Here is a 23,598-nt window from a genome sequence, read left to right on the forward strand (position 1 = left end):
TGATGAAACGGGTCTTTGCCCATGAAAGCTTATGCTCCAAAATATCTGTTAGTCTGTAAGGTGCCACAGGACATCTTGTTGTTGTTCTCCAAGATACAGACTAACACAGCTACCTCTGTGTTTCTTCATAAAGAGAGTTTTAAATTGACGGAGACTACCCCTGGGAGGAAGGGGGACAGCCACACCAGCTTCATGTCCCAGCAGAGACTAACTCTCACTCCTCTGCTCACTATTTTGACTTCCCATGTCCGTGAATGCGGGCACAAGAGACTCTGGCTCCTCACAGCTATGACAAGAGACCATCACCACCATGAACTGACTGCAGGCAGAAGCTAACTGAGCTAGGGAAGCAGCCCTGAGTATCTGAAGATGCAGGGACTTCGGCAGAGGTGAGGAGACAATGGCATTGGAACCCACTGGGTTGTTTGCCTGTAGCTCCAAAATTTATGATTGGCCTGCATGTTTTAAACAGTATTATTATAGCTGAAAGGAAAAAAGGCAACATGACTCCTTAACAGGGCTTGTTTTAAACACGACAAACTCAGCTGCTGTTCTGACAGAAAAATCCACAATTCAAAACTGGCTTTTTAGTTCCTCAGTCAAGGTAATATAACCAATGTGCCCCTTTTTTTTAAAGGTTTAAACTTTAAACCTCGTTCTAGTTTTCCATTAAAATTTCCCACTACCAGGTTATAATTTACTTTGGCTTCAGTCTGGCAGCGCTGCATGTCAGAAAACTTTTGTGTGCATGCTGAGCAGCTGGATTCAGAGTAAGGTGTTTGTTTTTTTTTGTTTTTTTTTGTTGTTCGTTGTTTGGGGTTTTCTTTTTTGTTTTTTTAATTAACTAACTGGGTTCAAAAACCCTTTCAGAAAGTGGTATTTTGAGTTAAATAAGGTTCTGATATTACACTGTTAAACTTTTTCCTAATAAGATATGACTAGCAGTACTATGTACAAATGAGTTCCTATAAAAAGTTGAACCTCTCTAGTCTGGCACACTCTGGTCCAGCAACATCTGGCATGATTTTAGTTAGTCACATGATGTCTTATGAGTGAGGTCAAGTTTCCCCTAACATTTGTTCAGTCACCAGTCCTGGCTCTGTGTTTTGTGCTGTTATTTAGCAGTCATTTATCCCTACACATCATCTAAGAGCCCAGTAAGCTGTGGAAGTGCTGGTGATGCTTCTAGACAACACTGACTTTCTGTGGGTCAGCAAATGCTCTTGCTTAGCACTGGACAGGTCCTGAGGGAGCAGGGCTAGAGAGGCTCAACCTGTGTCGGTAGAATTTCAAGACACTAAATAATCTAACTGAAATAAGCCTTGCCTCCAACTCTAGAAAGTCTATCTTAGCAAACATGCAAAATTCATGATTTCCAGTCTCTCTTATCTATGGATTTGTGCAGAATTACACCCCACCCTGTCAGTTACAAAATGCTAGTGTGTTAAAAATGGGTCTATTTGCTACAAGTGGGAGTAAGCAACAGGGAATAGATCACTTGATTACGTGTTCTGTTCATTCGCTCTGGGGCATCTGGCATTGGCCTCTGTTGGAAGACAGGATACTGGGCTGGCTGGACTTTTGGTCTGACCCAGTGTAGTCATTTTTATGTTCAACTAGAACTGATTTTAAAATCTGAACTATTGTAATTTCAAGCTAATAGTTTCCCATTTCTGTGTCCCCGGCATAACAAACAGAATACTGACAAGGAACCTACCTTATACAAACTTGGAAGCCATCTGAAGCATTATTAATTCAGTATAGAGGTAAGTGTTTTCTCTGAATGAGATGTTCTTCCACTTTTTCAGGAAGACTAGGTCAGGTGTTTGGGTTTGTTTAAGACAGTAATAGGTAAGGTATACCTGTGTGCCTGTATTTGATAGCCCCTGTAAAATTAATAGTGATTCACTTTCTGTACAAAATTCTGATTCCCAAACTGTACAATTGTAGCTGTCTTCAGAGTTGTCAGTTCTGGCACATTTCATTTGAAAAGTGTTTTGAATTTAAATAACAGGCTTTGTTAATGTCAATGGCTGTGTCTACACTAGCCCCAAACTTTGAAATGGCCACGCAAATGGCCATTTTGAAGTCTACTAATGAAGCGCTGAAATGTATATTCAGCGCTTCATTAGCATGCGGGCATATTCTGCTCATGGGAATAAGGGGACTTTGAAGTAGGCAGGGTCCTTTCGAAAAGGAGCCCCGGCGGGACGAGCCGCGCCAATTTTGAAGCGCCGCGGCCGCCTGCATGCTAATGAAGCGCTGAATATACATTTCAGCGCTTCATTAGTAAACTTCAAAATGGCCATTTGCGTGGCCATTTCAAAGTTTGGGGCTAGTGTTGATGTAGCCAGTGTCAATATTTATAACTATTTAGTACGCCATGGCATTGAACTCTCTCTCGCCATTTTGCTGCAAGGAGAGAGATTTTTCCTGACAACTGTGAGTACAGCATTCAAATATCCTGCATGTGGTGCCAGAGTGAAGCCATATATAAACACTAATTTCTTTTCCTCCACCCTGTTTTGTTTCATTCTGTTGCTAATAGTTCAATGCAGTTAAAGTGCTTCCTCATTTTTGTTTCACACCACAACTGTATAAATCACTTCTAAAAGGAAATGCAAAGAATGCTCTTTTGCTCTAAGTTTCTGTTTACTCAAACCCTGTGCTTATTAAGTTGGCTTCACATAGTCTTCCGAGAGACTGTTTCCTTGACTATTTATGCCCTGAAAGTCAAAGCAAATACAATTTACCACACTTTGTGATTTGTAAAATTAGTCAGTGGACACCACATGGGAACAAAACAAAAAAGGCCCTTATAGGTCTGACTAAGGAGGCAAGAATATTTTTACTGATAACTTTAGCCAATTGCAATGTTATCATGAGAGATGAGGCTACAGAAACACTCCATTCATCTCCCCATTAGCACTTGTATTAAATCCTTCTGTGTGTAAACAATGTAATAAATTATTCTATTAAAACCAAACGTAATCAATGTTACTTGTTCCTAGAGTCTACACTAAAATTGGCACTTTCTAATTTTAGGCTCTTAGTGTCCTTTAGATCATCTTTTATCTGTAAGTGCTTAAATATTTCATATCCTCTCTTCATAGCCTAACGTGGTCTCCTAAACTGCTCATCTTACAGTACATTGAGCTCTTACATCATCTAATTCTTTTATCATTCAAGTTACAATCTGTGTATTCTCTAAATACCAAAGGATATTGCCGTTAATTGGAACCCCTCTTATCCAGTGTTGTGGGTTATCCAGTAGCAGTGCACAGTATAGTAAAGGATCAATAATGGAGTGTGATAATAACTGAATGCAGGAGGGTGTTGGTTTCTGGTAAGGTTGCCAGATTTTTGGGGCTGGTTTGCGGGACAGGCAGCTTTGCAGCTGCATGTGGGTTGAGAGGAGGAAGACCAGCAGTCCTATGGCTGGGAGGCTGGTATGCCCAGCTGGGGGACAGGAAAATCAAAAGCCCAGTGGCTGGTAGGCTACTGCCAGCCTGGGGCACTCCAAATGGCTCCTAGCCACAGAGCTGCCTGGGTTCCCACGGCTTGAGCTGCTGGCAGGACTCTGCATGCCAGCCGCGGGGCTGCCAGGATTCCCCGCCGCTCCTCGCCAGGGTTCCCATGGTTGGGAGCCGGCTGGAGCACGAATCCCCACCAGCAAGCCCTAGCCACAGGGCTGCTGGGATCTCTTGCTCCCACGACTGGCAGCCATCTCGGGGTGCAGAATCCCATCCGCAGCCCCAGGTGCAGGAAACCTACCTGAGGCTGGGATTCTAGGACAAGTCCTGCATTTACACAAAAATCTCATCACAGGACATTTTTGCATGAATGTGAGGTGTGGGACTTTTCATGGAAATCTGGGGCTGTCCTGCGAGGCATCTGGCAACCCTAGTTTCTGGCAGCAAGTATGTCATGGGTGTGAGAGCCATAACAGACTTTGTTGAAACTGACAGTTGTTTCATTTAAAGTAGGAAACACACCTAACTGTCCCTTTGTTAGAGAGAGTTGAAATAGTAAAACCACTTCTCAAGGCCCTGGGGTGCCTGGGAAGGGCTGAGATTGAAGAACTCAGGAATAACAAGTGTGATTTCTCTAGGACTGATGACAAAAATCAGTGAATTGAGTGATGGATCTGCCAGCCTGTCAATCAGATTGGACCAAAACAACGAGAGAGAGTAAATGAAGCAGTGACTGTGGCCCTGGGAAGAAGCTAAAAAAAAGACATTCTTTTGGGATATACTGAGGACAGTGTTCTAACAGCAAGATTATCAGTTTAAGAATTTGGCGCCTGGATGGGGCTCAGTGGTTCCTTTGTCCTGCTTATATGTTAAAAGGGCTTGGTAGCAAAGCATGGCAGCTCTCCCACAGTCTGGAAAGAACCAGCTTAAAACCAAGGTAGGGACTGTGCTACAGAATTACTGCAGTGTGAGTACCTTGTTCAGGAACGTGAAAAATCCACACGCATCAGTGACACAGTTGTACCATTGCAGACATCATTGTGTCACCAGGACAGTTTCTCCCCACAAACCTAGTCACTGCCTCTCCCAGAGGTGGATTAACTACACCGACAGGCAACCTCTCCATTATAGCAACACAGCTGCACTGTGTTAAGTGCAGACCTGCCTTCAGTGAGCAGCCTGTTTCCTCTCTTTCTCTAGCTACATCTACACTACAAGTTAGAGGCGTGACTCTCCTTCTGACATGTATATCCTGCCTAAATAGCAACGGAGCTGAGGTAGCAGCTGAGCAGTACTGAGCATGTACGCTTCCATTTCAGGAGTATTTGTACTTTGCCTTTCTGAGCTTCCACAGCGACAATACTACCTAATGTACTTTCTCTTATGCTCACAGCACAGGCACAGAGAAGCAGCTAAAACATACCCATGCCCTTGGTGAAAGGCTGCAACACATCAATACTTCATTTTGGAGAAACCTGAATGAGAACACAGAAGCCCACACATGGAGAGGAAGGAAAAAACAACAGGCTCCTCCCTTCAGCAGCGAGGCCCAACTCTCCCACCTGGCTTTAAGTTAGATCATTTCAGAGACTACAAGTTAACGTCACGCTTTGCGACAGAGCCCGCTTAGGACAAAAGGAATCACCTTCACCCTGCTCTGAAAGCAGTAGTTAATGCCAACACATTGCTCAAAAACCTCACCCTCCTCCCTGTCAATTCCTTACTGAATACACACCATCAGAAAAACCAAATGACAAGCGTAACTTGCTGGGGGGTCTGTGATTTTGCTGCAGGGTGTGGCAAGTGTCCAAACTTTGTCCTGTTCCCGATGTGCAGTGTTTGGAGCACGCCCAGCAGAAGCACTCGTCCACCATCTTCCAGCAGCACTTCCACCTCCACCACCACACAAAAACTCCCAATCTCTTCTCTCTTCAGGGGCTACCTTCTGTAATCATGCTGAGCTTTTATCTGGTAACAATTTCTTAATGTACCCTTCATTATCTCTATCAAATGTCAGATCCAATATCTTCTGTACCACACCCGCCCCCACTCCCCACACACACACACACACACACACTCAGCTGTCGTCTCTAATTCTGTACCATTACTGCCCTTGTCAGAGAAGCCTGGTCGATTTATGCTGTGGGCTTTTCACTGTTTGCTTTTCCACAGGCTCCTGCAGAGCCTGGGGTACAAGTCTAGTCTTCTGGACTGTAGTCCTCGCCCCCAGCTCTTTCCAAACCACAGCTGTACAAGCAGCTTTGTATTTTTCAGTTCCCTCGCCCTGTCTGGCATGTGGTGCACCACCTTCCAATCCAACTGAAACATTTACAGCTCTTTGCTACCCACTGGGGAGAAGGGCATTTCCTTCATTCACAACTCTACTGATCTGTATAAATTACAGTGGCAGGGAGGCTGCCCAGCACTCTTCTCTGCCTTAATTGTAATGGTATCAAGGCACATTTGTTTCTCTCCATCTTAGCCCACAGCATTTATTTAGTTGTTAACTCCCCTCCCTACCCCATCTGCACAGATCAGACGGGGCCATGACTGCTCTGCTTTTATGGCCAGTATCACATATCTGAGATCTGTCTGTCCATTTCCCACCACATGCAGTTCCGTAAACAGGTTGTCCTTTTCACCCCGGGGAAAACCTGTGTCTGGAGCCTGCCAGACACCTAACTTACTTATTTTTGTGAATTCAAACAGCAGTTTTCCTCGAGTGGCGTTTCCTGATGATCCCAACATCCAACAGCTTCTCTCTTTCTTCACATTGATCTGAGAGCTCCTTCAGAAAATTGCCAAAAAAAAGGAGGGGGGGCAGTTTTTCAGGGTTGTCAAAAATTCAGAGATGCCTTCCCCTTCTCTCTGGTTTCTTAGATGAAACTTGTATCCTTTCAGTAAAAAATTGCAATCAGCACAAAATCCTTCTTTAGAATCTTTTATGTCCTTATATGCCAGTTCATTAGGTTTTTGAAGAAAACTTTTAAGCTCCGTAAAAGTGATTTTACACTGCAGTGTTAGGTATCTGTCATCCGTACCGTGTACAATAAAGTGAAGCTGAAGCTTCTCCTTTTTCATTATATTGTAAAGTGCCCCTTTGCAGCCATTTCATAAGAGCCCCGATCGGCTTCTCTTCTGTGGTAGAGCAGACATACAGAAAAATTAGATAAAAACATAAATGTTGCTGGATGATTGCAACAGAACATTAGTCGATTGCACGGTATTCATAATTCAGAACCCAAAAGAGAGAGGAAGAACCAGCAAGCTGGCTCCCTAAAGAGGAAGGCACAAACCACATCTTCTTGCTTTAAACTGGCTTTTTTCAAATTGACTCCCATTAGGTGTTTTATGGTCATTGAGGAAATGTGGAGTGATTGTGTTAGCCTCTTACTAAAGTAAACCTTCCTTTGGAAACCTCGTCTATCTTTTCCTGATAGGCCAGAAAACCCCTTCCATCTTTGTAGAAGTGTCTGTATTACACCAGCAGTACCAATAAATGCAGCTGCCAAAGTACAGACGTACCCTGAGAATAGGCAGAGGGTGACCTGTATCTGCAAATGACTAGGGATCTGCAGCAAACCAGACCCAATCCCTGTGGATTCCTTTAAAAACACACACACACACACACACACACACACACACACACACACACACACACACACACACACACCCCCCCCCCCAACTCTGGCTCAGGAAGAAGAATGGAAGAAGTTTGGGAGAAGAGAAGCTGTTTTGAGGTATATGTAACAAAGTAATTTTTTTTTCATTTCAGTAACACAGATTGGTTAGAGCCTGAAAATCTGTGGCTATCCACTTTATATCTGCAGGTATTGATCTCCATGCATGTGGATATCCCTGACTCATTTTTGCAGATGGACATGCGGCTGCGCATACAAATTTTGTATCTAGAGCGTGTAAATCTGCAGATACCCACTTTATATCAATGGGTATCTTCATCCACTGATGTGGTTGTGGATATCCCTGGCTCATTTTTGAAGATATGGATACCAATTTTGTATCTGCATATGGCTATACAGATGGGACATATCTAGGTTAAATTTTGCCAGGATTAAGACTAGTTATGGGGGCATGCAGCTTCCAATTGCAATTGAGAAACTGCCTGGAGACTGCACAAAACAGAGCTGAAAAATAATGTGCTCTTGAAGAGAAAAAACAACTTTCTGACCTCACCATATGGAGCACAAGGGACCCACCCTAAATTGCTCTGACACAGAAACAACAACAAAGCAATGCAGACACTACTTATAGTCTTTAGGGGCACGAGGGCTGCCTATTAATCACAAGGTGAAGAAAAACCAAGGAGTATTAATTTCATTTACAAACCTATATTATTATTATTATTAATTATTGTTTTCAGTTTTTTGCCAGCTTCTTAACTAAACTAAATCAAATATGCTTGTCAAGCATCCAGATTCTGACCCCAATTGTAGTTATATTTGAATGTGCCTCTTATTCTAACATTTTATGGAAGGGATTTTACAAAAATAGACATTAAAGCAACACGTACCTCATTACACAATATATAACAAAGGCAAGAACGGGAATCAGGAGCAGAAGGAGCCAGAGGTGATGTGAGGATTCTTCTAAAAATACAGAGTCCGTATTAATCCCAAACAAATAGAAGATGTTATTTCTCAAGTGTCACAAAAGGTTATGAGCTCTCTCTAAGTGACATACACCACCAGGCAAGCTTGGACTTTATATTCAAAACAGTCCCAAATGGGCACCAGCCTGCTGCTCCTTTCCGCTTTAATTCATAAAGTTGGAACGATCCTGTTCTTTCCACTGACCAACTGGAACCTTAACTCTGAATTGAAATGTAATCTGCTATATATCTGAGAGTATTTGGCCGTGTCTACACTAGCTCCCTACTTTGAAGGGAGGATGGTCAGTAGGGTGTTGGGAGATTATTAATGAAGTGCGGCGGTGCATATGCAGCACTTCGTTAAGCTAGTTCTCCCCCGCGACGGCTTTGAAGCGTTAAACTTCAAAGTGCCGGCTCGTGTGTACCCACGGCTAACCCGCTGGTACTTCGAAGTGCCCGGGCAACTTCGAAGTCCCTTTACTCCTCAAAATTTCTTTCGAAAAAGGGCTAGATTTTCCAAAAGACCTTGCTAGTGTAGATGCAGCCTGGGAGTATACAAGTTTGTGGCCTAATGATGGATTATTGCAAAAACTGACATTTTAAGTGGGGAGGTGTTTTCTAAACTGACCATGGATCAAAGCTTGCCCAATCTCAACCAGGATTGTACCACACGGTGAGGGTGCAAGACATGCAACAATGCCCTGAATTGCTTGGAAAACCTCTGGAGAAGTGCCACAGGATGGAAAAAGGTAGCTCTGTAACGCTGAAGGTTCCTTTAGATGTGGAAGAACATGTTTTCTTGGACCACAACACTAAAAAAGGCTGAGCTCCCTGCTTTCCCTTTCCAAAACTGGTCCAACTAAAGCAGGAGACAGACAAGTACGGTCTGACCAGCCAAGCTGCCTGGATGACCATGCTGGTGAGGGGTACTAACCAGTAATCATCTCACCTGGTCCCAGGAACCACATTCTTGACACTGAAGACCACACAGGCAAACAGTGAATCTTTGTTGTTTTTTGGTTTTGTTTTTTTAAGTAACTCCCTCCCCTCCCTACCCCAGTTATACTATTGTGACAGAGGGACCAGCAGGTAACGTCTCAGTGCGCAACATTGTGATCTGGTCTCCGGATTTGGAGGGCCAGTCAGCGGGAGCACTCTCTCCCCATTTTGCCTGCTCTTCTCAGTGGCCCCAATGCCAGGTAGTCAAAGAGGTCAACGAAAACACTCTGCTCCCTAAAATGGAAGTAAGAGCTGCCCTGTCATCCAAAAATCAAACCGTGGAGAAAACAACAGTAAGCCACTAAAGCACACAGGAATGTGAGGAGGAGCAGCTAAATAGCACGTTGAGAGCCAAGAGGCAGTCCAAGACATTCACACGGTGCAGTTGCCAGGAGCAAGATCCTGAAACAACAACTGCCTCCTTTGGTGTTGTGGTTACCTTTTGTAGAACTGATCCTGTGCGGCTGGCTCTATCAATCCCAGCTGGTGAATCAATGCAGTAAATTCACTCAGTTCCAACCGATCTGTTAACTGGGCCCTCTCACTCCCCATCAGGTTAGTAAAAGTTTATAGCACTCAGCGGTAGCAGTAACATTTTCATTTTAAGTTTGCTTGTTTATTAATTTTTTTTATATTTTAATTTAATATTAAATCCACCAAGTGCACAAAGAGATTTGTAATTTTGGAAGAAATCTCCAAAGTGAAAGTAAATAAGCTGAGCTATTTAAGAGCCACATTCATGAATTCCTAGATTCCAAGACCAGAAAGCATCAGAGTGACCAACTAGTTTGATCTCCTGGCTAACACAGCCGATAAAACAACTTTATTCGCTCCCAAAATTAAATCCTTTACTCCTGTCACAGTGTGGGCTCCCAGATATACAAATAAAAAGCTAGAATTCACATAGCGTGGAATCCTGTGTAATAAATACCTCCTCTTTTCTTTCCCCTATGATACTTAAACTTTCACAGACACCTACAATGACTCCAGCTGAAGCAACATTGTTTTGGATCCGCACCAAGCCTGGAGAGGGTAGGGCAATGGTTTGAATTTACCACTGCTTTTTCCATTCCCCTTGGCTGTGTCTACACTACAACAATCTTTCGAAAGATGGTCTTCTGGAAGCGATCTTCTGGAAGATCATCTTTCGAAAGAGCACGTCCACACATAAGAAAGAGGATCAAAAGACTGATCCACTCTTTTGATAAAGAGCATTCACAGAGCCTCCGCTCTTTTGAAAGAATGGCCCCGGGATACAAAACTCTGGAGCTGTGAGGACTTCTCTTTTGAAAAAGGGGTCCTGGGAGCATCTACATACGTTTTTTTCAAAAGAAGCCTTTGAAGGAGGTACTTTTCCTGATCTGAGAGTGGAAGAGGGCTGCCTGGGAAAGGGCCACATTTTTTTGATTTCAGATTGAAAGAGTGCGTTTTGTGTGTGGACTCTGCACATGTTCTTTCTCAAAAGGGCCTGATTTTCTGAAAGACCTTACTAGTGTAGATGTGGCCCTTCCATCCAGCTGTTTCTCTTTTCTTTCCCTAACCGCCCCACCTCCTCCAGCAAGTGAGGTGCTTTAAAGTTTTCATATTAAGACTGAATTGAAATCCCTAAACGAACTCTGATCTAAGTAATTGCATTTAACAGATTGTGCTTTTGAAATGCTGTGGTTGAGAGGACATTTGTTTTATTTTGTTTTCACATTGAAACACTGCATGGAGAAAAAAATCTCCTAAAAATCACATTCCCTAACAATGTTTATATTATAGATTCTGAATATTAGATTTAACTTAATATTTAACTTTCTCTGAGAGAGTAAGAGTTGGAAAGAGAGGGATCAACTATTCATCTTGTCGCCAAGAAAACTGAGGAACTACACTTTACATTTCAGAGAATATGTGCGTCCGTCTCTCTGTGAGTCTGTTTGTTCAAGAACTCCTCCTAAATGGTAAGAGCTAGGACCACCCAATTTGTAAGCAGCTTCTGTTTACCGTACCTTAAACTACGTAGGGTTTGGTTGTGTCAGGACAATGGGATGTATTTAGAATGCAATTTTTTCTCACCAAATGTAAAGGGAGGGGGTTTGGCAACAGGGACACATTCTCCAGAATGACCACAGGGGACAGCTTGGAGGACAGCTATAACCCAGAAAGATCACGGGGCAGCTCTGGAGAGCCACAGAGCAGCAGCCAGCCTGGCCTGACTCAGGACAGGAATCACTGGCCAGCTCCTGCCACCTGGTCCAGCCACAGGCAGCAGCACCTAAGCAGCATGCTCCTGGGCCACCCCCAGGGAGTGATGCCAGCAGCGTGGTCCCAAGGTAGCAATGCTGATGCCTCTACCCCTGCTCTGAGCGCCCCCCACCCCAAAACAAAACACCTCTCAACCCTGCGCCCTCACTCCTGCATATATATATATATATATATATATACACACACACTCCCTCCAGTCCCCTGCCCTGAAAGATTCAAGCAACACTGCATGAATCCTCTAGTGGTAAACATAGCCAAGCAATCCTGCAGCTGAAAAATCCATTCAAGCTCTCATAAGATTTAGCCACGCATATAAAAAGTCTAATTAAATATCTTCTACTTGGCATATTTAAAAAAAAAACATGGATATTAACTGCATTGACTTCAAATGAGTATCATCAGCAGGCACTGACTTTTCCCCACCAGTGTGGTTCTCTGAACTGACCATATGCTTGAAGGCAGCTGGTACCTAGATGTCTCCATCAACAGACAGCACGAAGGCCCTGATCCCATAAATTGCTGAGTACTTTTAGTTCCACCTGAAGTCAGCGGTAGCCAATGATACTCATCACCTCCCAAGGTTGTGATCAAATTCAGCTACTGATATAAGACAAAAAAAAAAAAAACAAAAACCCTCCAAATCTCTCAAGTAAATAAATCATAATAATCAGGGGAAAAAAGCCTAGATTTGCGCTTCTCATCCAGATCAATATTTCACTAAGAAAATACCACTAAGTTCGGCTACCTCTGTAGGACGAAAGGCCCACATTAGAGTTGGGCGAACTGCAATTTTAAAACAAGCTGAGGATATTAGCATGAACAACAGGCCCAAAACACGGCACCAAAAACAATGAAACCATAAGAAAGAAGAATAATTATCTTACGTTTATAGCAACCTTCAAAATACCAGTGTTCTCTTACTTGAGGTTTGGGCTAAAATAACAGAATGAAAATATAATTGTGTGCCACAGCTGAACTAGCTAAAAAAGAAAGTCATTCATCTGCACTTAGCAAAGGTCTGATGATTCATAAGTGACATCAGTTGTTTGTTAAAGGGTATAAAAGAGCAAACTCTTAAAGGGCTTCTTGTTTAATATCTGTCTGACCATGCTGGCACAAACCAATATTTGTCTAAACACCCTGGAATTAGCCTATTTGTAACTATCGTAGGCTATGCTACCCTGAGGGTCGCTCGTCCAAGGTTCAATTTTGCAAGTCTATTATGAATGTGCAAAATTGATCTCTCAGGGGTTAAATCAACCCCCGTACACCTCACGAGATGTGAGGATTAAGAGAGGTTGATAGGAGAAACTCAACCATCATCCTTCCTCAGTACAGACAGCCAAGTTAGCCAACAGCAGATACATGGCTTTTAGCTACACAATTGCTGCAGCTAGAATTGTGTATCTGTGGTCAACTTATTTTGCCTAGCGTAGGTGTAGCCAAAATTAAATATTATAAATGTTTTGTTACTGTCTAGAGGTAGTGAACAACTTTTGAGGCATGATTTAGAGCCGAGGTGTCCAACCTTCTTGCATTGGGGGGGCAATTATTTCATGTTCCAGGGGTCGAACAAACCTGTCCCTGCCACATCCCCAGGCTGAAGCCCTCTCAGCTCCAACCCCTCTACACCTCCAGTTTTAACCCCTCACAGCCCCAAAGCACCCCGCCACCCCCAGGCTTAAACCTCTCTCAGCCCTAAACCCACCCACCCCCAGGCTTAACCCCTTGCAGGCCCAAAATGGCCTCCCCGCCCCCAGGCTTAACATCTCTCAGCTCCAAACCATGCTCCGCTCCCAGGCTTAACCCCTCGCAGCCCCAAACTCAGGATTAACATACCTTACACAGGGACTCCAGGTGCTGCTGCGTCCCTGCTGCTCCTTCACCAGGCTACCACCTCCTCCTCACTGCAGCTCCGCAGCTCCCCCCGCCCCCAGCCCTCCTACTCTTTGCCCTGCTGCACTGAAGAATAGGGCTTAACTTAATTAGTTTAATGGACAGATCCCTCCTGCCGGCCATTAAACCAATTAAATTGAGTTTTACTCTTTCTGTGCAGCAGGGCAGGAAGCCAGGAGGAGGAGTGAGCAGTGGCAGTGGTGGGAGCTGCAAATGGCTCCTTAAGGAGCCATATGGGATTTGGAGCCACCCAGACAACTTTCAAAGTGGTGTCACTGCTGGCTCCGTGGGTTGGATTCTGGCCTGCAGGCCACATGTTGGCCACCCTTGGTTTAGCACAATTCTATAAATACCATTAGGCCTTTGGATTTAATAAAAGAATTTAGGGTTAAATTAGTTTCATGGTAATGCCATGTACAAATAACAATAATGCTAACAACCTTTATCTCTCAGAGAACTTGAAGTAATTTTTCCTGATATTTTGCAGATTTTAATTAACCTTTCCCACCCTCGATCTTTAAAGGAGAAATAGCTACAACTTACCAACTTGCAAAATCCTTGCAGTGAGTTGTGTATAGTGTGGTGTTGAAATATTGCACACATATTCTCCGCTGTCCTCTGGGGTAAGATCCCGTAAGGTTACTGAGAAGTTCTGTTCATTGATTTTCTCCCAAGAGAGTCCTGTTTTAAACTGTTCAAGGATTGATGATGAGCTATTGAAGGATGCCAGAACTGAGGTAGATGCATCTCTGATTAGTGTCCAAGTAACAGTGAAGTTTTCAGTATTTGGAGACCAGTCAGCCTTAAATTCACAGGGAAATGAAATGGTATCGCCTGCCTTTTTTAAAAGCTGATCTGAAATATACAATTTAAAAAGCAACAGTTAATATGAAAGCAATGGTTTGAGCAAGCTACTGTGAAGGATGCTCAGACTTTCAGAGTATTTTCATCTGATAAGCTCTCGTGCACTATTTTGGAAGCAGTCTTTTGCTGCAATTGTACTAATTTCATTAACAGCTTCACAAAATATTTTCTTGAGAAACTATTTCTTAAAAGAGTCATTTCAGACACCAGTTTGGCCTCAATACTTGGGTTAAGAGCAAACAAAACACAGATGAAGGTGCAGAAAGGTGGCAATTGGTGTATATTAAATTAATTTTGTCTATAACGGTGGAAAGAGGGGTTTCTTAGATGTGAATACAACAGTGCCTCGATTTAGCGATGGTTGCATTCACTCGTACCCTCGCATAACTGTAATTTTGCGTAAGTCTGGGGTCGGGGCTTCCCTGACGGAACACATGTTCTGCAGCTGGGGAAGCAGCAGGAGCACCTGCTGTCCCTTTTGGAAGGTAAGTCCTGGAGTTGGCAGGGGCAGTTGGAGACGGTTAAGCCTGGTGGTGGGCTGGGGCCACGGGAGAGGGGCAGGGGGGTTAAGCCTGGGGTGGGTTAGAGCTGCAGGGGGGCTGGAAGGTGGAGTCGAGCTCAAGCCGTGCAGGGCAGGGGCAGTTGAACTGGGGTCGGGGGGATTGAGGTAGAACCATACACAGGGTGCTGAGCCGAAGCCACGCTCAGGTAGTTTGAACAAGGACCATGGGGCTGAGCTGGAGCCATGCATGAGGGGTGATGAGCCGAAGCCCGGTGGAGGGGTTGGGGGAGAGCCAGAGCTGTGCGCAGGTGGTGAGCGGAGCTGGGGGTGAGGGTTGAACTGGGACCATGCGCGGGGCTGGGGGAGTCGAGCCAGGACCAGGAGAGGCGAGATTTTGAGTTGCGCTTATTAATGTGAGTTAAGTGCAACTCACACTCACACATTTCCTGTATTTCCCAATTGAATCACCCTGTCTTTGCCCACGAAAACTTATGCTCCAAAATATGTGTTAGTTTATAAGGTGCCACAAGACTTCTTGTTGTTCTCGAAGCTATAGACTAACACAGCTACCTCTCTGATACCTGTTAACTCTGTAAGCTTGTGTTAGCTTTGCTTGCTGGCACTGATGTGGGGGAAAAAAGGCACCACTTAAGGTTTTAACAGGGCTGGGGTTTTTCTGTGTGTTTCTTTGTTTTTGTCTAAGCTGCACGAGGTCCAAAAAGTAAAGAGCATAAAAGGTGCATAATTGGACTCCATTTATTTTCATTTAAAGACCTAAGGTTTCTAGAACACAGGTAAATGTTTCTAAATAAAATGCGTTATCCATATACTAATTTAAAATACTGAATTAAAATTTAGATAATCACTTTTTTTTTTTTTTTTTTTACCTATAAAGGGAGGAAAATATCGGGACACCACATCTATTCTGTTCCTAATATTTTATCTTAGTCAACTGTCGAAAATAAAATCTAGTACTACCACACAACTCCTAAGGTAAATAATGGTAGAAGAACAGAGTCCTCTCAACGATAAGGATTAGGAAAAGGGAAAACAAACATTTAGAGAGTGTTACTGGCTTTTTTCTTTTATTTAAGTAAAAAGGCTTCCTTAAGGATTTTTGGGCTACATCTACACAGCAAAGTTACTTTGACATAACAGCTATTATTTCAAAATAACTTTGTGAGCTATGCACACACTATTTCAAAATAAATTCAAACTCGTGGGCACATTATTTCAAATGTAAGCCTGACTGCAGGAGAAACAATGCCTATTTCAAAACAGGCACTGTTAAGACACAGAATAGTGCTATTTCAGAATAAGCCATAATGGTGTCAAATGGTACTATTTCAAAAGAGGCACTATGGCCGTTTCTACACAGGCCACTTCCTTTGGAAGTGGCATGCTCATACAGGGAGCGAAAGATGCTAATGAGGAGTGGATGCAAATTCCCCGGTGCCTCATTAGCATAATGTCACGTGATCTGGAGTCCGGAAGACCATTCTTCCAGACTCCAAAATGCCATGTAGAAGTGTGGCCCTGGAGGGACCTTCCGGAAGGCAGTCCTCCTTCCAGAGGCCCCTTCTTCCCAAAAATTTTTGGGAAGAACGGTCTTCCAGACTCCAAATCACGTGACGTTATGCTAATGAAGCACCGGGGAATTTGCATCCACTCCTCATTAGCATTTTTCGCTCCCTGTATTAGAAGTGGCCTGTGTAGAAACAGCCCATGTGTCTGGACTTGCTATTTTAAAATAGCTGGATGCTATTTCAAAATGCATTCCTGGCTACATCTACACTAGCATACTATGTCAAAGTAGCCGATTTCGAAGTAAGGACATCGAAATAGGCTACTTCAACGCGTATCGTCTACACGTCCTCCAGGGCTGGTGCCGTCGATGTTCCACGTCCAAGTAGCGACAGGGAACATCGAAAGGAGCCGCCCCGGAAGGAAATGTGGAGCGTCCACACACACAAGTGCTCTCTGTCGAAATAGGGGGCCAGCAAAGCCCCAAGCCACTCCCTTAAAGGGCCCCTCCCAGACATACTTGCCCTGCACAGCATGAGATCCACAGAGCTGAAAACCAGTTGCAGACCCTGCGCACGCAGCATGGACCCCCAGCTGCAGCAGCAGCAGCCCTGGGCTAAGGGCTGCTGCATGCAGTGACCATAGAGCCCAACAGGGGCTGGACAGAGTGTCTCTCAACCCCTCAGCTGATGGCTGCCATGGAGGACCCCACTATTTCGAAGTAGCGGGACGTGGATCATCTACACACGCCCTGCTTCGACGTTGAACATCGAAGTAGGGCGCTATTCCCATCTTTCGATGGGAATAGCGATTTCGACGTCTCACTGCCTAACGTTGATTTCAACATCGAAATAGCACATGGCATGTGTAGACACAATGTGTGCTATTTCGACGTTGTGCTGGCTACTTCAAAGTAGCTGGCTAGTGTAGATGCCCCCCCTGTGTGTAGCTGTGCTATTTTGAAATAAGCTATTTTGAAACAGCTATTCTGGAATGGATTATTTCAAAATAATGCTGCTGTGTAGATGTGGCCTTACAGATTAGTGGTCAAAGAAAAGTGTTAAGGAGGACAAAAAATTCTCATATAATCACACAAATTCTTAGTGCCCTGAGATGAAATATTGCAACCAGTGCCAGACCTAACAACTGGGAGTCCTCAAGAGGGCTACTCGTAGCAGTTAGCACTATGCCAAATTGTGTTTGCAGGACTAGGACTCTAAATTATTACACTGAGACTTCTTTCTGAAGTTTCAACATAGAGAGGAGAAAATTTACATTGGACCTCGATGTCCCACCTACATGGCAGGTTCACTGATGGATCTTTCCAATCTAGGTAAAACCGTAGACACTTCTGGCATCACATCAATTGCACATATGTCTTATCTTCTCTGTGGAAAAAACTGCCAGGCCTTATCTACAGAAATAACCACATGTGCAAGGTGGAAACTTCACAGTCACAGATTCTGGTTTCTCAGGACTAGAGCTAGTCAGCTGAAAAGCTGTTGTGGTGCTGCAGCAGAGCCACTACAAAATACAGGAGACAGGAAACCTCTTGTAGATCACAATCCTCGCAAATGCCTACAGCTGAATGGTAACACAGGATAGAGTAACTCACCTCAACAGGCACAAATAAATGGAGAGAGATGATTGGCAACTTGTGCTGCGAGGAAGGGAAACATCACATTTCTGCAGTACATGGACATGCCTTGTGTGTGTCTGTATGGCTAGATTCACATGATGAGCTAGAGTGATTCCCAGCTTGTGCGCACACGTTCACACAAGCATGCTAAAAATAGAAGTATGCCCATGGTAGCAAGGGCAGCAGCAACACAGGCTAGCTGACCTGAGTACAAACCCATTTGATCCCCGGGTACTACGTATTCAGGCCAGCTAGCCTATGTCATTACTGCCTGCTGCTGTGGCTACGCAACTGTTTTCAGTGTGCTAGTTTGGAATTAGTCCAAGTACATCTGCACAACTTGGGAATCGCATCCACAGCTCAAAGGGTAGATGTACTCAAATGGAGAAGATAGATGGCGACTCTGAGGACCAGTGGAGGGACTGCACCCCACTTTGCCTCTTGTCTGGTTAGCAGCAGGATGCTCTCAAAAAGGTTCAGGTGAGCAACCAGAAACCTGAATGCTTATTCAGACCAAATCCCAGACCCTTGTGAATTTCACTTGCTGTTAGTAGGGACTCGTTCTAGCCAGTGTGAAGCATTTCTAACACTCAGCACCACGTGACCTATGAGCTACGTTAATACCCAAGAAACAGTACATGCATTCAGAACAAAAGACAGCTGTGTGGTGTGCAGAACGGACTGAGAACAAGAGTTCTGGGTATGTGTCAGAATGAGCGCAGAGGAATGGAGGCAAGGCCAATCACACAGATCTGACAGGAAACCTTTGCTCTTTCATTGCTGTTGCTCCAATTAAGCGATCTCTTTGTAGAGAGCCAAGGTCCTCGGGAAAGCCGTGGTTATTTGCCAAAATGGACCTTGCAGCTGGCTTGCATAAGAGGGGGAAGTTCACTCTTTTAGTGAACAAATGTATGTATTTGTGTCCCTCGTTTTAGCGAGTACTCGTAAGTCAAGTACTCATTAAACAAGGGGTGAGTGTAGTAAGTGCACTAAAGACCACTAGCCAGCGCCAGTGTATTAAATGGGCACAAGCTGAACTACTGTCATTTATCGCTAACTATGGGCAAATCTTCATATTGGGCTTTTGGAGCCAGGAAGAATGTGTGTGGAGCTAGCGAAATAGGTTTTAAGAACCGCTCACCTGAGCTGGGAGGTTGCTGGGCTGGGCAGGTGTAGCAGCTGGGAAGCCTGTGGGTTTGCTTGTGGCTTCTAGCTGGCCAGTGGAGCTGGCAGAAGTACTTTTGTGGCTGATTGGATTTGCCTTTGTGAAAAGGAAACCCCAGCATGGGGCTATAAGTGGCCCAGTTTTAAGCAAAGGTACCCTGGACTGATTTCTCTAGCTGCGCCCAGAAACCTCATCATACCACAGTGTGGTTGTGTTACAAACTCCAGCCAGAGTCCTACTAAGGAAACCATTCTGAGTTTGAAATAGTTCTGAATTCATTGTGCAACTTGAGAGGTGTAAAACAAACATGGTTAAAACTGAAATCTGAAACTGTCACACACAATCAGTGCGTTTCACGGTTGTGAAATGTAGAGGTGAACACTGAGGTGTTTTTATTCATCTCTGCCTAACTGATTGTGCTGGTTTTATAATTAGCTGAGCTCTACAGAAAGTGATGTAATCTTATTTGTTGTCTCTCTACCAATCCAACACAATGTCAGTGCATTGTATTCATTACTGCTCAATTGTTCTGGATTTTATATATACGTTTAAAGGATGGAGAACAATTCAGTCCTACCTTCCATTACCCATTCAGCAGTCCAATTTTGGTTGTAAAATTGAATGTGACACTGGTAAGAAGAAACATTGTTGGTAATGATCCGCTCGCTTCTAAGGGTATAGAGAAGGCCATCCCGGGTTACTTCCATTTTTGGTTTTTGCACAGCTATTCTGTTGTATGTCCATGTTAATATTACATTTGGCTCAGGATAAGCTTGACGGGCAAGACATCTCAACAATCCCTCTGAGTCTCGTTTTTCATATTCCATTGCATAAGAGGGGGGAACTGTAAAGACAAAAAAAAATCTGGTAATTACAACATTCATTTTAACTTGGTGTGATTTATTTGCTGGAATAATATAGGGGATAATTTGCAGAACACAGAAGCTGAACCCAAATTCAATTATTTGTCTTTATTTCAGACCACAGTGTTGCATTTTCTCCATTGTCAATCATTAGTCTCCAAGCTGCTTTCAGAATCCACCCTGACCGCTTACTATTTAAGTTCACACAACCCAGTTGCATCCCACAGACCTGCAAAAATTTTAATCTCAAATGACTGTGCTGTAACTTTTCTCCCTTTGTTAGAACTAAGTGTAACAGTATCTGACTGAAGTGTTAGACCTATGATTATGATACGGCAGATGGCCAGAAAGGGTTAACCAACTCATAAGGATAAATGACCCAAGATCAACAACTGAAGATTTGTTAGGAAGGTGAATAAATGACAGTCGGGCTATTACATCAGGTCAGAGCAGAACTCTTAAGTGCAAACCTGTATGGTTAGAGCACTGGAAGTGTTGTTCACTCAGGTCTTGTGATGTTAACAAACAATTGTCTGTTACTATAGCCCTGACTGAAGATCAAAAGGGAGTATCAACATTTGTTATGAAACCTGAGTGAAATAGTATTATTGTCTGTATCTGTCTTTGAAGTTATATATGAACTATTTAATGGATAAATAGCTAATTGCCATAATGTTTGGGAGACAGAAGATTACATTAAACGCATATTCTCCCAGGCTAGGAGGCTGTTGGAAATTAAGTTTAAACACCCTTTGAATATGATCCTTTTTCATCTCATATCTGATTGGATGCTCATGGGCAAAGCTGCAAGCCATAAAGAATGAAATCCCAGAGTATCTTGATGTTTCTATAACGGACATTGACAACTCTGGACTGAGCCTGAGAGATCCATATGCAACTATAAAGCTCAATAATCCTATGACTCTGATCACAGAACTTTGCTTGTGTCTGTTTGTATTTTATTCCTATATAACCCTCAGCTTTCTTTCTCTCCATAAATAAACCTTTAGATTTTGGATACTAAAGGTATGGCAACGATGTACTTTTCGAGTAGGACCTGAGTTGTATATTGACCTGGGTGTACGGCTGATCATTTGGGATCAAGAATATCTATTATTTGTTGATTACAGTGTTTTTGATGGCATTACTAGACTGGAATAGCTTGGGAACTGCTTTTATGACTTCTTGTTAGCCAGTGTGGTTAGACAGAAGTTATTTTGTGGTTGATTTGTTATAGCCTATGGGTAATAACCACTAGTACTTTGGGATAGATTTGCCCTGTTTTTCCACAGTGTGACCTCAATTTGGTATTCTCACTGATGATGCACAAAGGCACAGTAATACTAGGTTATTTCTTTTAGAGCTGAAAGGCAACAGTGGAATATAGAGCTGCCCTTTCGTGCTGATAGACTGAAAAGATATTGATGCTCTTACTGGTCTGAAGTATTAAAATTTCAAGTGGCAGGTAAGAGAATAAGATCTACTTATGAATTCTAGTTATTTAAAATACCCTCCTAACCTGTTACATCCAGCCTGACTTGCAATTCTGTTTTATCTTGACTGGTCCCCACGTAGCAGGTATAGAAGCCCTCATCACTCAGGCGCAGGTTACTCAGTTTCAAGGAGGCATTTCCATTGGATATTTGGTCATGAAAAAGGGACGTTCTCCCCCGGTACTCAGAGTCTTGATGTTCTAGCTGATCTGCCTTGTAGTAGTAGCTGTGCACATTTATGTTGTTTTTCTTCCAGTAAATTACTTCACTATCAGCACGTGCAAAAGAGCAAGGTAGGATACAATCTTCAGAAAATTGCCCGGTTACCACTTCCAGACCTTGAAAACACAATGCGCATATTATCTGTGCACGAACATTTCCAAATGGAGTAAAGAACATAAGCTGGGTACCCGAACTCCACTGACTTCTTCCCCTACCTCCACCCTCAAATCAGATTACAAATGCAGTCCCGCTGAATTGATCATCTGGTTCCAACAGGTGCACAGCCCCCATCATTTGTTTGTTTAAGCATATGCTCACTGGTATTATTTCATGTCACCCACCAGCATCACTAAAGCAGGGAAAATGGGAGGAGTTTTACTCCATTAGGCAAGTATCTAATGCATGACACTCGCTTTTGGACAGCCTCCTCCCCGCTCCACTGAAATTCCAGACTGCAGCCTTGCAGTGTCCAAAGCAATAATTAGGCATTATGTAGTAATGTACAGCTCCAGTTTGCTGTCCCAGCATTAGCTAATTACCCATAGCCCTTCATATTCCAACATTTGTAAACTAAATACAGCTATGATTTGAGCCTCCAGTAATGCTATCTCAGATATTACGGAGCTTGTTGATTTCAAATGAAAGTTCCCGGCTGTTCTCTGCTGTGACTCTCAAGACCTGGAGAGAAACCTTGGATGGAATACTTGAAAAGCTTGATACTGTCAGTATAAGCACAGAATTGTTACAGATTGGTGCCTGATTGATGTATTTAGAACTGGAACCAACTTTACCTTTAAATAGGGTGACTGACTGAGGCTATGTCTACATTACAAGATAAAATCAAATTTATTAATATTGATTTTGTAACTCTGGATTTTATAAATTCTATTTTGACTGTCCTCACCTCCCCATGCGCTCCTCACAAAGTCGACTTAGTGCTGCCACACTCAACTGGCAAACAATCAACTGTTGCAGCAGTGCATTTTGGGAACGTATCCAATAATTCCATCATCCCCATAGCATTGTGAGTATGCCTGCCAGTCTTTGACATCATCTTCCCAAATTACATTGCCCTCCTTCCCCTCCCGTCTTAAGCAAACATCCATTTTGCCAGTCAGAAGGAAGGATAAGTAGGGTATCAACAAAGATGGAAGAGTTAACAGAAATCTCTTTTTTCTGTAACTGAAATCAAAAATATCAGCAAGTGTGTGTCTTCTCAACTGGCCCTCCAGAATCACAGAATCATAGGGCTGGAAGGGACCTCAGGAGGCCATCTAGTCCAGCCCCCTGCTTCAAGCAAGATCAACCCCTACTAAGTCATCCCAGCCAGGACCTTGTCCAGCCGGGACTTAAAAACCTCAAAGGATGGAGAATCCACCACCTCTCTAGGCAACGCATTCCAATGCTTCACCACCCGCCTGGTGAAGAATTTTTTCCTAATATGTAACCTACACCTTTCCCTCTTCAACTTCTGACCATTACTCCTTGTTCTGCCATCTGACACTACTGAGAACAATTTCTCACCCTCCTCTTTAGAGCTCCCCTTCAGGAAGTTGAAGGCTGCTATTAAATCACCTCTAAGTCTTCTCTTCTGCAAACTAAACAAGCCCAAATCCCTCAGCCTATTCTCATAGGTCTTGTGCTCCAGACCCTTAATCATTTTTGTTGCCCTTCGCTGAACCTGCTCTAGCAAATCCACATCCTTTTTATACTGGGGGGCCCAAAACTGGACACAATATTCCAGATGTGGCCGCACCAGTGCCGAATAAAGAAGAATAACTACTTCCCTAGATCTGCTCGAAATGCTCTTCCTAATGCACCCCAGTATGCCGTTAGCTTTCTTGGCTACAAGGGCACACTGTTTACTCATATCCAGCCTTTCATCCACCATAACCCCTAGGTCCCTTTCCATCGTACTGCTGCTGAGCCAGTCGGTCCCCAGCCTGTAACAATGTTTGGGATTCTTCCGCCCCAGGTGCAGGACTCTACACTTCTCCTGATTGAACCGCATCAGATTTATTTTGGCCCAGTCCTCCAATTTATCCAGGTCCCTCTGGATTCTCCCTCTACCCTCCAACGTATCTACGTCTCCCCTTAGTTTT

General features: G+C 43.6%; 1 protein-coding gene and 1 long non-coding RNA gene across 4 annotated transcripts in view; one reads left to right on the forward strand and one right to left on the reverse strand.

The window, feature by feature from the left end:
• Positions 1 to 13,761, forward strand: LOC142015390 (uncharacterized). 2 transcript variants are annotated; one of them, XR_012646143.1, is made up of 4 exons: positions 1 to 1,766; positions 3,046 to 3,077; positions 4,112 to 5,444; positions 6,183 to 13,761. It is a non-coding gene; the product is annotated as an uncharacterized LOC142015390 (long non-coding RNA). The 2 variants fall into 2 exon arrangements; XR_012646145.1 differs by having other exon boundaries at positions 4,112 to 4,775; positions 4,867 to 13,761.
• HHLA2 (HHLA2 member of B7 family) overlaps positions 6,497 to 23,598 on the reverse strand; it is a 21,866-nt gene continuing 4,764 nt past the window's right edge. The window contains exons 2-6 of one of the 2 annotated variants that reach the window (XM_074998864.1): positions 21,301 to 21,612; positions 19,496 to 19,762; positions 13,768 to 14,079; positions 8,005 to 8,080; positions 6,497 to 6,611 (exon numbers count right to left, since the gene is read on the reverse strand). In XM_074998864.1, coding sequence (XP_074854965.1) covers positions 6,554 to 6,611; positions 8,005 to 8,080; positions 13,768 to 14,079; positions 19,496 to 19,762; positions 21,301 to 21,612 — 1,025 coding nt within the window. In that variant the 3' untranslated portion in view covers positions 6,497 to 6,553. Of the gene's footprint in view, positions 6,612 to 8,004; positions 8,081 to 13,767; positions 14,080 to 19,495; positions 19,763 to 21,300; positions 23,076 to 23,598 lie in introns of those variants that run through there. The other variant, XM_074998857.1, reaches the window with a different exon arrangement.

This window comes from Carettochelys insculpta, chromosome 1 (assembly GCF_033958435.1).
Source record: "Carettochelys insculpta isolate YL-2023 chromosome 1, ASM3395843v1, whole genome shotgun sequence".
NCBI classification, from domain to species: domain Eukaryota; kingdom Metazoa; phylum Chordata; order Testudines; family Carettochelyidae; genus Carettochelys; species Carettochelys insculpta.